The sequence below is a fragment of the Anguilla rostrata genome, chromosome 4 (genome assembly GCF_018555375.3).
Source record: "Anguilla rostrata isolate EN2019 chromosome 4, ASM1855537v3, whole genome shotgun sequence".
Lineage (NCBI taxonomy): Eukaryota > Metazoa > Chordata > Actinopteri > Anguilliformes > Anguillidae > Anguilla > Anguilla rostrata.
The window spans coordinates 51,964,003-51,979,171 of record NC_057936.1 but is presented as its reverse complement, the minus strand read 5'-3'; the positions used below and the strand labels follow the sequence as shown (position 1 = coordinate 51,979,171).

At 37.0% G+C, this 15,169-nt stretch overlaps 1 protein-coding gene and 1 long non-coding RNA gene across 5 annotated transcripts in view; one reads left to right on the top strand and one right to left on the bottom strand.

Moving 5' to 3' along the window:
• The window catches only part of neto1l (neuropilin (NRP) and tolloid (TLL)-like 1, like), a 68,578-nt gene extending 67,353 nt beyond the window's left edge, over positions 1-1,225 (bottom strand). For 2 of the 3 annotated variants that reach the window (XM_064333137.1, XM_064333136.1), the window contains exon 1: positions 399-1,224. In XM_064333137.1, the coding sequence (XP_064189207.1) occupies positions 399-426 (28 nt within the window). In that variant the 5' untranslated portion in view covers positions 427-1,224. Of the gene's footprint in view, positions 1-398 lie in introns of all 3 variants that reach the window. The other variant, XM_064333138.1, reaches the window with a different exon arrangement.
• Positions 1,226-14,798, top strand: LOC135253612 (uncharacterized). 2 transcript variants are annotated; one of them, XR_010329662.1, is made up of 5 exons: positions 1,226-1,310; positions 5,678-5,738; positions 6,011-6,390; positions 13,239-13,321; positions 13,888-14,798. It is a non-coding gene; the product is annotated as an uncharacterized LOC135253612 (long non-coding RNA). The 2 variants fall into 2 exon arrangements; XR_010329661.1 differs by having other exon boundaries at positions 5,678-6,390.
• The last annotated feature ends 371 nt before the right edge of the window (positions 14,799-15,169 follow it).

Sequence of the window (15,169 nt, the reverse complement as noted above, 5' to 3'; positions counted from 1 at the left end):
TTTATTTATACTTGCACTAATATCCGTTTAAAGCCTTTTAAAAATACTATTAGACACAGGCTACTACACTGCAGCTAATGTGTTTTAGCAACCAGACGCTAAGACACGAACACATACCATTTCGTTAGGAAATTAATACTAACAAACACATTAAACGTTTCTCACACTATGTCTACTAACCGGCGGCAAACGTCCATGCAGTCAGTATTGACACAAGGGAAGCTATAGCCTACCAGGCTGAAATACCGCATGGATTTTCTTTTTCATTAGACAGGCGAAGAATCTTCAGAAAATCAACGGTCGTTCTGCCAACCAACAAATATTTTTTTCCGTATCACGGAACTACAGCATTTCAAGTAGTGCATACAATGACATAAAGTCATAAAAATGTGACTTACCGTGAAGCAAACTGCGCCCATGTACCATGTCTGTTCCTCTTACAAGGGGCTTCAATCTCAACTAATTCCATTTAGATACAGGAATATCTCAAGTGGAAATTATTGATATATTGGGAATTTCACAAATGAATAAGGATCATTATCCAACCACCCAAAACATAATTAAAGAGCGGAAAATGAGTAATTATTCAAAAATAAAAAGAACGAATTCCTGAAGTAAACCAAGCACTAATCACCAGTTTCATATAAAACCATAAAGCGGTCTAAACATTCGCCCGATTTCCATCCAAACGTTTCCAAGACCTTTTGGTGCCTTTGATGCACTGAAAGGATTAATAGGTCCGTCATCAGCCTTTCCTAATCGCTCCACCTTTACAATCTTCCGAGGGAAAAATATTTACAAAAAGGGGATTTTGCAATTCTTCTTCAATCCCTATTGAAACAATCCTTTACAATCCAGTAAATCCATTCTGAGCATATGTTTCTGCTTTATTTCACTTAATTTGCATCGCGCGGAGCCCCCAACTTAGATAACAAAACTCACAACCTGAAGATTTCTGTGTAGCCTATCTCCTTTTCCTATTTCCCTGGTGATGAACAGTGTAGAGACCGTATCTTCCAGTCTGTTAGCTGCGTGGGTTCTTCATGCTGAAAGACTTAAACGTATGTAATCGCTCTCCTCCAGCAGTTGGTTTTACATCCACTCTCTAACCCTGTGGGTTAATGAACTAATGTTAAAAACCATGGACTTATATACATAACTTTTGATTGAAACTGTAATCCACCCAAACAGACATAGCAGGATCAATCGGAACAAAAAAGTGGAGGATGTTTCTTTAAGAGGCACTGCAAACCCGTGCAGACTGCAGGATGCAACACCTCTGACGACGGCAGCACACCAAAATGTAAAAGGTAAGCAGAAATGCTCTATGAAGAAATCGTTGAAATAAGATAGCGAAGCTATGTCTGAGGACGCCGGACCATCAGTAACTCCGAGCAGATGCACCTGCAGAATGAAATTGACGAGGGCGATCTGCAGGCTGTAAATATGGCGGGGTATTAAATGAAATAAAATGTACCGAAGCATGAAGACCAGTGAATGAATTCGGGATTATGACTGATATAGGCTACCACAGTCACCACCACCGGGACACTATTATTAAAAAAAAAAAAAAAACTATACAACAGTTTGAGTGTCCTAGAATTTGAAAATAATCACCGTGCTTATAATTACTGTCGGCCCAACGTTGTAGCCTTCGTTACTAGCCTAATTCGTATTTGTATATTGCACTTAAGCCAATTAGTTCTCATTTACACTTTTAGAAAGTTCCTGTGAAAATAACTGTAACCAACTGTTGGCCAGTAACATACAGCATTTGTACGTGTCGTCAATGATTCTAAAGTTTATACCGATTGATTAAAAGTCGCGTGACACTGCAGCATTCTTCATTTAAATGGATAATGTGGTGCCATGCTCACTGTCTTGTACTAATTGGAAATTACAGAATAAAATGGAAAGATAACATGTACCTGATGCGGCCAGACATGAGCCAACAATGTACATCCACACCACTAGCTTCCAATGGCCCCCTCAAAGGAAAAACGAGGTAGGCATGTTATAATACTCAAGTAATCAATGTGGAGCTTTCCAGTCAGCATTTATGTTTAATATTAGACAACACAACATTGTCCTTGTGGTGTGGGTATTGTTTATGGTATGGGCATGTAGCATATAGCAAGATTTTGTCATTTTCTAATTTATGTATAGTTCCAATCCATGGGACTTCTGTAATGCTTGGCTTCTTCAAACAGGTTATTTAGAGTATACTCATTTTAAATTGGGAAATCCTTCCTGAACAATCTGATATACCACCCCTCTCACACGCAGATGCAAACTAAGCAAAGATACGTTGCAGTGTGATCAGATGTTGGCTGATTTTGCAGATGACAAGACTGAGTGTTTGTCATTTATGGACATAATGCCTTCTAATCGCACCAGACAGCAGTGCAAACTCAAACCCTCTAATTGGAACATTATGAGATAAATAGTGAGAACATGGCAATTATTTGAATTAGGGTTTATCTTGCTTGCTGTATGCGACACCAGTTTTATCAAATTAAACTCCCCCCAGCTTGGCCATTCAGCATAAAAACCTGCCAGAGAAAATGGCTACAAAACACTGCAGGCATCTAAAAAAATGATTAATCCTGAGTCTCCCAAGTAAACTGCCATTTTTAATTAAAGAAGTTTATAAATTTAATAGATATCATTGTAGTGTAACTGCTCCACTAAATTGGTAATCGCAGAAACTCTAGGGGAAATAGAACAGCCACAATATTCATGTACTTTCTAAAAATAAATAGATACATTCATGGATATATTCCAGTTGATGCCAAAATTTTAATTGCATTTCAATATATTTCTATTTTCATCATTAAAATTAGATAATCATTCAACAGACTTCACAAATCTGGCCTGCCAGTCTTTGACATGTTTTCTTTAGACATGACTTCCTTCTTGCAGATGCCATACAGATCAATATTCTTCAGTGAGTTGAGTATTATTTCCCTTTCTCAGCCAATGAACACCTTATAGCTCATTCAAAGTTGCCTTTGGCCTACTAAATTTTGAGGGACATCCTGATCTAAGCATTGCCCGGGGGGCATGGTACATCTGGCCACTCCCAGAAGATAAACTTGACCATGGTCAAAGCGACTTTGAATTTTTATCCCCTAGACTTTTGGTCTTTGTGATGGAACTTATGCTTTAAAATCACTACCTATCGGAAGGACCTCACAAAGACATGTTATTCATTTCAATATAATTTTCCAATGATTGTGTGAGCCACTTTATAGCTCACAGAAAGGGGTCATTCAAGTCACAGTTCATAACAACCTCCTTGACAAGTTTAGTATTGGTATGGGTAGCTGACCATTACAGTATTAATGGCTGCACAATGAGAGCACCCAAGAGTTCACAGAGCACTGAGACAGGTAAACTCAGCCACTACATGGCCACCGCTACGCACAAAAAAAGCTAAAGAAAGTGCCTAATATAAAGAACTAATGCTAGCAAAAGAAAACCTTAAGTATTGATATAGAGGTTGATACTCCACAAACTCACAATTAATACTAAAGTGTAGTGTCCAAAATGTGTGTCTGTATCACATAAATTATGTGAACTCATGAAATATATCCGCTGAGCAATGTATGTTTGAGCAAATTATAGAAATATATATAATTGCACTAAAAAGACATTACGAGGATGAGAAATAAGAGAAAACAGTCAGCGACACAGGCCAAACCTTAGGCTTACCAAAATCAATGGTTTGGAACCATAAAAAGAAAGAGAGCAGTGGTGAGCTCAGTAATTTCCAAGGACCTAGTAGGCCAAGGAAGACCTCTACAGTTGATGACTGAATAATTCTCACCATAATGAAAAAAATCTCCCAGTACCTGCCTAACAGAAACACTCTTCAGGAGGCAGTTGTAGATGTGTCAGTGACTACTGTCCACAAAAGACTTGCTGAACAGAACTACAGAGGCTAAACTGCATGGTACAAACTACTAGTTAGCCACAAAAGTAGGATGGCCAGGTTACTGTTTGCTAAGAAGTAAATAAATGAGCCTGCAGAGTTCATGAAAAATATCTTGTGGGTAGATAACGCAAAGATTCATTTGTATCAGGATGATGGCTGGAGCAAAGTGTGGAGCCCGAAAGGAACCACCTAAGACTCAAAGCACCCCCGCCCCCCCACACACACCTGTGAAACATATGGTTCGGGCATGTATGGCTGCCACAGGTACTGGCCACTTATCTTACTTGATGATGTAATTGCTGACTGCAGTGGCAGAATGCTTCATCCTACAGCAAGACAATGATCCCAAACATGCTGCTAAAGAAACAAAGGAGTTTTTCGAGCTAAAAACTGGAAAACTATTGACTGGCTAGGTCATTCGCCCAATCTGAAGCTAACTGAACTTGCATTTGATATGCTGAAGAGAAAACTTAAGATGACTAGCCCCTGAAACAGGCAGGAGCTGAAGATGGCTGCAGTACAGGCCTGGCAGAGCATCAACAGAGAAGATACTCCGTATGTGATGTCTATAGGTCACAGACTTCAAGTGGTCATTGCATGCTGAGGTTATGCTACAAAGCACTAAACATGACTACTTCATGACATGAATATATCCCAAATTATGGTGCCGTGAAATTCAGCGTGGTATGTATAAAACGTGCTGTAATTTCTACATGGTGAAACCAAAGTGTTTAAAAATGTCCTTAAATAAAAGCTGGGAATATACACCATTTTAATTGTTTGACAACAAATCTAAAAATGTGGGTATAGAACCAAATCAAGACGAACAGGTCCTTTTCCCAAACCTGGAGCTCACTGTATATAGTCTGTATATTGTATATCTGCGGTGGTACAGAGTAATTAATTTGTCCTCTTTAGTAGAAATATTCAAATGAATATACATACTAAATTATTATATTCTCAGTGGAATAATTTTCATGTGATCAGAGCTTATAAGGTATTTATTTGAATGTTCTGGAAGGGAAGTGATATTTCTACGTAAATAAATGAAGCATGTGCTGTGTCATATTTTTGTCAGGATGTGCAGTGCGTTTTTTCTCTAACGCAATTGCCAATAATGTGGATAAACACAGGCTAATATTTTCTGCCCTGTGGGACACAGTTTAACCTCATTAGTAATGCACTGAGGAATTTGTTTGGTTAAAAAAGCACCATCTGTTTGTCATTCAGTGAGCTTGTACTTCATTAAACAAAACTCTTTCCTGATAAAATGGCAGTCTGACCATAAACAAATATTTGTGACTGTCTAAGGGAACATTATGCTGCCTGTCATGTCACACAGTTGACAACATTGTTTTTCTTTTTTTAGTCATTGTTAAAGATTTCTTAAGGGAGCAAAGGAGAGTTTCAGTCAGGGAATCACCTATTTCATCATCTCAATGACAATGTCACCTCTTAAAATAATAATATAATTGATGGGAAAGCTCTTACCCAAAGTGTTGTTAGGGCATTGTATCAGTTGTTACCATTTCTCTTGTGATGTCTAATTAGTCATTTTGTTAATTTAATTTTTTTTTTTTTGACTAGCAATTGCATTTAGCTTGCTAAATTATCTTAGATGACTAGGATGTACTGCATCCATGACTTTCACCTTAGTTAAAGCATTTTAAAGCCCCTTACACAGATGTCTAGTAGTCATGTTTGGACATGTTTATTTTTTTGTGTTTTTGTTTGGTTTAGAACATGTACGTATAGCCCAGGGTCGGGAAAAAAGGAAAGAACTTCAGAGTTTAACATGAAGGTAAGTAAAGGACATAAAGCTATACCATAAAGTAAATGCATGAAAATATATTTATGATTATGCATGATATAAAAATAAATGAGTCAACTGAATTTTTTTATCTCAGTGGTTAAAGAATCCCAGAGTGCTGCCATGCACTGTTGGCAGTGCTAGCATTTATAATACCAAGTCATATAATGGGACATGTCTGCTCACCTTTATCTTATGCTCACAAGGCATAGGGAAAAGGTCTGCTCTTGCCATTAATCTTGTATTTTTCCACATTTCTTCAGCACTCACCTTTTCCTTGGGACCATTTCAAAGATAAATGGTGTTAATCCTGATGCCCTGGCTGTTGGCTCCAATTTTGCTTCTCTGAGTCTGGCCTGCCTGATTGTCCCCCAGCAGTTTAATTGCCCTTACAGTTAATTTCTTGACCTCAGCGGTGGCACGTCAGGTGATCCAGCTCCACAGTGCATGGCATCACGACAGGGGATTAGGTTACTTCCTATCGTAACTGCACTGAGGGCTCTGGAATGCTGTGGGAGGTACGGTGGGGTGGAAATCGATCGCCCTGCCATTGCAGAGTATTGTAAATCCTTGATTTGTAGCGCTGCCACATTGTGGAGACAGGAGTGGAAAGCCCAGGAAACTAAAGGTGGGCTGAGGATCGGTGAGTATGTTTTGTACTGATCTCCTGAGCGTCTGGGGCCTCCGGTTTGGCCCGGGTCCAGCTTTCATCTTTCATTCACTCTGTGTACCGCACTTTGAATTTGCATGTCATTCCCTCCAGTGTGATCTTTTTGTACCTACAGTAAGTAGTCTCAAAACCGACCGATGCAAAGTAATCTGCTTCTACAGCAAATGCGCACAAAATAAGAGTGCTGCCAAAGTGTAGAATTTAATTAATTACACTAGAAATGAAATTAAGGGTGAAATTCAATATAGTATGTATTTATTTTTGTTCCATTATTTGCTACTTTTGCTACTATGTTCACCCATGAATATTAGATTATATTCATGAGTGAACATATGCCTATTACTGTCAATATACTCTGTAGGATACATACAGTGACACATATATAGGATGCATTGATAGTATTTGTATTTTAAAAAATCTATTACTGTACAAACAGAAATTGTATTACTGAAAATGATTCACCTGAACTTATAAATAAAACCAATATTCCTGAGAACTATAAAACTAATACTTCAAATGTAGCATACAAGGATGAGGGCTGTTGTCACATGACTTCTATCAAAGTGCAATTTGAAGCACAGTGAAATCTAATTTCTCACGTCACTGCTTCAACTATAATGCAAATTAAGTCATATGGAATTTGTGTGATAAAGAGAATTTTATCTGTGCAGCAAAGCTTCTGCAAATAAATATAAAAATACATATTAGTCTGCTGAAAGAGACAGTTTATTATCAGCTCAAATGGTTCTATGTTGAGCATAAGTTTAATACTTTTCAACTTTAAACCCTTTACCTTTGCCAGTTTGCAAGTACTTACGAAGGTACTGCTGTACCACCTGTAAAAAGGTCCCCACATTCAAAATAATTAAAGTATGATTTGCTGTTTAAAAATAACAATTGGCTGAAATGTAGTGAAGGACTCTTTAATTAAACATAACTCAGGACAAGGTAACATATGGGTACATGTCTGAATAATGAGCTCAGTCCAAATGTTGCAAGATGGCATTTCAATAATTGATTCAAACATGGCCCTCTCAGTATTGCCTAATTTCTCTAACGTCTGAACACTTTTCAAATAACCTTGCAGTATCCTAAGCAACATTACCCTGACCCCATTTCATTTAGTTTCTAGTCCGCAGATTGTATCACTTTCAACTGTTCATGTGGACAATCTACTTAAATTGCCAATTCAAGTCAAAAAAGGTGAAATGTTCAATTAAATTAGCTTTCATGATCAGAAAAAAAATCCTGATAAGTATTCCATTTGCAGTAAGTTCTATGGGATGAAAAGGAAGTATATGGAGTATAGAAAATTATATTTCAAATGATGAGGCTAGTGATGTGATGAACATGCTATAAATAAATATGATAAGTATTGCATGCAAGTATGTCTCTATCTGCAACAAATGTGAAGCACAACTCAAACTCAGAGAATAAATATACATTGTATAAATAATGCCCCTTTTTTCATGATTAACACATCTTATTAAATAAAATCGAGATCACCCATCATCTTTTTGTTACTTGTCTCCAGTATTTTAGCATTGTTGTAGCTTTGTGCACTTCACACCAGAGATTGGGTGTATTTGCAATTGTCTGTATTGGATCAAAGACCTCTTTGTATTGGAACAGTGATCAATTTAAATGTGATTATGAATACAATAATTTAATGCAAAGTTCAAAAGTAGAAACCCTTTTGCTTTATGTTTTGAACTAAATTCAACAGGTGTAAATAAGTAATCCTTACTTAATGTGCATGTACATGTACATGCTGTATCTTCAGGATGCTTATCACAGAAATATTCTCTGTCTCCCCCATATTTGTTGCTCACTAGCCTGTATTGCCTTCTGCAGTACTAGAGATCATGGGAGAACATAGAGACAGGAACAGATAGATTTGGATCAAGGATCATTAAAGCACATTTATTGCTCAGAATCAACTGTGTTTGTAGTCACCTTTATTCATGAATTAGCATTGATTTCTGAGACAGTTTGTTATACCAACACTGTTTCTGATATTCACCCAATTCAGTGGGTCAGCCAAAGCGCATTGCCAGAATATGAGTGATTTTCTGTGATACGGTCAGCATTACCGGCTGCGTACAGGCTGATTAATAGTGCTTAGAATGCAAGAATAAACAGAATCGGTCAATACACAATCTCACATTGTTTAGGGCACAGATAGGGAATACAAATCACACCCAAAACAGCAGGACAAATTGCTTCCATTGCTGAGAGGCGAAGAAGAAAGTTAAGCACACCATTAGGCAGTTTTAATTAATCGATATTAAGTGCAGTGATCCCATAAAAACACACATGGAGGGGCCCTTCATGTATATATATACTGATCAATTACTTGTCAGATATGTACCTACTCGATCTTTATTTTCTCATAAAAACTATGCATGTACAACTATGAGTTGGAATTTTGTTCCATTCATTAATTTATCATAAATAAGCCTATGTAAAAAAAGAAGAATTACATTAAAATATTGGATATTTCTTAATCTAATATGAACAATTTAAAGCAAATATATATTTTGAAATGCATTTTTTTGTATGAAATTAGGCTTTTTGTTGTTGAACCGTTGTATAAGCAGGATGATATCAGAGTAGCTGAACATTCCGCAGTTTGACCGATGCACGTTCATTAGAATGTTGGTTGAACTTTTACAGATGCTACTCGATAGTCAGGCGTAGACATATGGAAAAATAATACACATGTCCCAGCCAAGCATAATTGAGCATTCAGCCAAGCTGTTGTATACTGGTTTTGTGGGCATGCAACATTTATGTGTTGAAAATAAATTTATTTGTATCACATCTGACTCTGACTTTATAAACACAATAAACATTAAAACTATATTATGGTGAAAATCTTGGGTACTGATGTGCATTGTTATGGCTGCAAGAATAGGATTTTTTGTACAACCAGTGATGCTGTCCAGCCAAGATGCGTTCTATAATAGATTCTTACCCATGCTAGGAATCGATTTGGAATCGAGCACATTATGCGATTCCGCGATCTGTGAAATAATTGAAAATCACCATCCCTAATATATATATATATATATATAGTGTACATATACAATGATTAATGATTGAATGATGCATGTCTGTATGTGGAGTGATTGCATACTTTTATTTGAAAGATAGTATTGTGCATAGAAATAGACAGTATTTTTCTATGCATGTTCACACATTCTTATTATCATTATTTTCTCTGGATAGAAATGGGATGACCTCTGACCTATAAAATCTTATTTGTATTGATCGCTAAGTCTGACAGGCCGGACATTAAGCCATTTTACCAATAGATCACAAAGCTGTGCTTTGGAATGAAGGAACTGTAATAGCATAACCCACTCCTTGAATCTAGGTAGTTGAAAACTGACATCTTTAATCAAAAAAAAAATAAAAATAAAAAACATGGCTACATAGATCTGCGTGCTGCACATTATACTATTATTGACCTTTTGAATTCAGCGTTGTAACTGTTTTAACAGTATCTTCAAAATGGCAGCAGAAAATAGGGCCAAAAGCTGGTTAGTGAAATTAACAGAAGCTTAGATGGCAGCAGACTGGACAGAGCAAATGGCTGAGCTGATTGTATGTGGCATTTTTCATGTGAACTTGGTGGTAACCTGCATTACCAATGCGTGTGGACTGGAGATATTCAGGCTCTGCTGACTCCATCCCACCGCACTCTCTTGGAGTATTGTAACATCCATAAGTTCAGGTATTTAGCTTGTAATACTACCCTGCACTGTGTCTGCGCCGAACGTATATCTCATGGATGTAAAGATACAGCCGACAAAAGGATTATGTTTAATTCATATATTCACAGTGTTCTTCAAGTGCTGCAATCTTGCCGATTTTGTATGTCTTGAATGCTGTGAGATCGCAGGCACGTGCTTTCATTTATTCAAAAAATGTATCAAGTTTGGCAGACGGAACTAAAACCAAAAATCTCTCTGCTGTGCCACTACCTGCGTTGCCTGCAGCTGATTTACGCTCAGGATTAATTTATTTCAAGTATACATTATAGAATGAAGTCAATACCCACGAGGACATTAGCGTATTTATGTGCGCAGTTTATTAAAATCACTCAGCATCACTTGAGAAATGTGTGGCTAAATATCCTACGGCTCATCACTGAGAAACTTTAAACTGCCTCCCCATAAACATTTGAGTGAAATAAAAGCTTCTCTCACGAATGATATTCTGCCTTCCTGATTCAAAGAACATTACTCTGTAAAGCAAAATCTGCCCTCCGGGGATCATGCATTTGAATAAAAGCTATGGAAAATAGCAATCCCAGTTATTAGTGTAAAACAGTGTTTTGATACAATTGAATGATACTCTAATTGCATTTTTGTAATTCTGGTATACAGGGGAAGCCTCTAATCCTTTGTATTATTTTAAAAATGGGATAATAAATTGTAGTTTAGTATTGCCAAGCCCATGTATATTCTCATTGCATTGCAACTTGTTGCATCGATTGCTTTGTTTTTTCAATTTACTGTTTGTTACCTCTTGATGTGTGGTGTTATTTTGGAAAGGAATGATAACATTTTCAGAAACCAAAATATTCTCACCATAAAATATCCATTATATTAGTTAATGTGCTGGTTATTGACAAATGTTAATACGATTAATTGGTTTGATTTGCATATCGTACTTTGTTAATTGTGCAAATTGATTTCTTATTTTATTGCAGTGATGTTAAAAATGGCTATTTTTAAATATGCAATTGTGGTGGATATCCATCTGAAAGGCCAAAACAAGGGATTTTTGCTATCACAGGACATCAGCTAATGAATTAACAGTAGTTAATAATAATTGAGAGGCAAGTACATTTAATAAAATGTCTTTGATCTGTATTGCCCATTTTCTACAATAAAGAGACATCACAGTTTTTAAAACTGAAATGTATGTCCTCGTAAGATATAATTATTGCAAGCATATTTTCCTTTAACCCAAATGTTGGATAATCTCATATGTTTTGAGTATGTATATAGTGAAATGACTGGCCATGTGGCTGGATGGTGTGCTTTGACTGGGTACTGGTCTTGAGTAAGGTCTTGTAGAAGATCACACACTAGTCCATCTCCATTGGCGTCATGAACATTTGGAGCTGAGTCTTTTGATTTAGCCAGGTGTTTTCAGTTGATCAATAGTGATTATGACTTTCTGCTATTTTATTTGCTATTTTCTATTAGAATCAAATGCTTAAAGTGTCTTTAGTGAGCATTATACGTTGGTCTTCCTTAGGGTCCATTGTGAACCAATGTGTGTATTTGACTGAATACATACACTACAGTACCTCGTAGAGTACTATACAAATGTCTACAGTGACTGTAAATCCCACCACAAAGTTATCAGAATCAGAATAAGAGCTAACAAAACAAAGAGGAGAGAAGAGAGCTTTGTATGTGCTCAAACCTATATCTGCCTTCCAAATTAGTATTATTATTAGTATTGCTAATATTATTATAACTATTAAGTATTAATATTGCACATGATTGATTGAGGTTACCCATTATGAAGAGATTGAGTCTGATGTCACGTAACAGACAGGGTAAGAAACAACACTATGGTTAAAAAGCAAATCTTTGGGGGGCGAGAAAAATGAGACTGGCAATGTTTGAATGCTCAGCAAAGCATATTAGAGTATGTTGCAACATTTTAAACCAGAATAAGGCCTACTTCCCCACAAGTGTCAGTGCCAACAGGCCCATCCACTCTATGTTGAAACACCATGTGCTTCAGACACCTTTCTTCTGAAACCTGTTTTCATGGTTCAGAGGTAGTCGTACTGTAGTATACAGTGCCATGAAAAAGTATTTGCACATAATTTCCTCTATTATTGTATATTTGTCATGCTGAATATTTTCAGATCATTAACCAAATTGCAATATTAGACCAAGGGAACCTGAATAAACACAAAACACATCACCAGAAAATTCTTAAGGAGAATGTCTGGTCATCTGTCCGTGAGATGAAGCTGAAGCGTAATTGGGTTATGCAGCAAGAGAATGATCCAAAACACAAAAACACATCCACATCTGAATGGCTGAAAAGAAACTAAATTTAAGTTTTAGAGTGGTCTAGTCAAAGTCCTGACTTGGACCCAATAGCGATGCTGTGACAGGACCTGAAAGTAGCAGTTCATGCTTGAACACCTACCAAATTGTCTGAATTAAAGCGGTTCTGCAAAGAAGAGTGGGCTAAAATTCCTCCACAGCAATATGGATTGCTGATATCAAATTATAGGAAGTGTTTGATTGCAGTTATTGCTGCTAAATGTAGTGCAACCAGCTATTAAGTTGAAGAGGGCAATTGCTTTTTCACATGGGTAATTTATAACTTTTTTTCATAAATAAATGAAATAATAATTTAAACAGTATTTTGTGTTTACACTGTTTCCCTTTGTCGAATATTACAATTTGTCTAAAGATCTGAAACCATTTAAAATGACAAATATGCAATAATAGAGGAAATCAGGAAGAGGAAAATACTTTATCACTGCACTGTATAGCCAATACCAGCCTGAAAAAAATGTGTATGCAGTCTTTCAACATGATCTCTTCCCACTGAGCTTCCATAATTTTCTGGCCCCTCTGAGCAATCTGAAAAGTGTCTGCCAGGGGTCTACTCATTCCACTCTTCAATTTCAGAGGTAAGCCAGCCGTTTACGAGCAGTACAACAGCTCTTCACCCACAACTCTGTGTCAGTCTACATCCGGAGCTGCCCAAATGTGCATTATCTTCTGTGACAGTCAATTTTACAACGCAGCTGATCTGCGTCTTTCTCTCAGGCAGTCAGGAGGACATCTGTGAAGAATCAAGACAGGGACACGGCAGTTTCAGAGATCATTTGTCTTTGAGCTGAGCCTCGCTGGTAATTGCTTCCTCACTTTCTAAATAGATGGCTGGGTCCTAAGTAATAAAATCGGCAAAGTCCATATGCTAGTTTTTTTTTTCCCCAAGCAGTACAGAGCCCGTACCTTTCGTCACAGGAAATACGTTAAAAAATAAGAAAACCAGAAAAGATTTCAAATCGAAATAAATTTAGGCAGTCCTACTGCTAAAAGAAAGAGACTGAGGTTTTCAAATACCAATATCAAAGGTGGTTTTGTTTACCGTGCTATGCCTATACATGGTTGGAATTAGACTGTGAGCTTTTGCACACAAAAGGAATTTTATGGGTGGAATCAACCTATTCACCTCCTGATTTGGTCAGGTAGTTTATTCATGGCAATCTATTTTTGTTTTTTAATTTCAGTTACAACCTACATAAAGCATATCTTATAGTCCAGACTCTATAACAGTGTAACTACTGTATTATTGCCTTTACTCCTACAGCATACTGCATGTACTCCATATTGTGACAATCTGTTTTGACATAACAATTCATGAAATTCATAAATCTAGTTTTAGCAATGGGTTATGGTCTCTTTCTGACAGCGAAAAACACCTGGCGCAGATGTGTGTCGACAGCTGAAGGTGGTGTAAAATGTGCTGAGGTTTGTTTCGCCTGGACTTCAGACCTCACTGGGCCTTGCGGTTCAGGGCTTTCCACAGCCGAGCAAGGAGGTGCACCTTGCTGTGAGGTGAGAGAATAATAGAGGCTTCTGATCCTCCTACATCTGTTTTTCTTGAACTAGCAAGGAGGGGCTCATGGGAGCTGGAACATGGGAGCTACAGCACAAGGAAAATGTGGGAACCTGAATGAACACACCAAAACAACACATACGGTGCTTTTGTGCTAGAAATGATGTTTTACAAATGCAATGAAAACTCCATAGAGTTCACATGCTCATCAGTTGCATTTTCTGTAAATCTCTCTGCTTGAACTGCCTATTTTACGAGCTGATTTAACTACCTCTGACTGTAACCTGCCAAACCCATTTATTATTGTTTGTTATTTTATTGTATTGTTAGATCCCTCATTACATTTCTATTACAGTTCATTCTTTCTTAACTAATACACTAGGCCAGGCAGTGGAGGACGGCCTCCCCGGGTTCCTCTTTATTCTTCCCATTGGGGAGTTTTATTTTCTTGCCACCAGTGGGTGTTTTTCTTCCCACTGGGTAGTTTATTTTACCTCAAGCACTCACTTTTTTGGGGGTTCACGCCTGACTTTTCCCCAGTTTTCTGTAATGTGTCACTGACATCATCCCGGAAAAAAAACACTATGCAAATAAGTTGAATTGAATCTCCTCATGTGCATTGTGTATCAGCAGTAAAAGTAGGAAGAACGCACACTCTAAAAAGGTGCTGATTAAAGGTCCATTAGTCATAGCAAAAAAGTCAAAATCACACACTCCTCTTCATGCAGTTAAAAATATTTTTTACTGAAAAATGTTTTGAAAAGATTAAAAGGTATGTTATACTATATATATATATATATATATATATATATATATATATATATATATAACTGTACTATTATATAAATAATATATATATGTATATATATATATATATGTATATATATACATAGACACATAACACACAATTAAGACATACACATATCTATGGTGCTCATATGTATTCCACACATGATTCAATATATAACATGGTTTCAGTTGTGTTTGCCTAAGTGGTAATTTAAATTCTACCCTTGTATTAGCTGCAGGAGAGATACCAGCACTGGAAGCAATTGGCAGGGAAAGGGAACTGCTGCAATACATCACCTCTGTGGTGGTGCATTCCTTGCAAACTGGACAGCACCATAATTTGTGG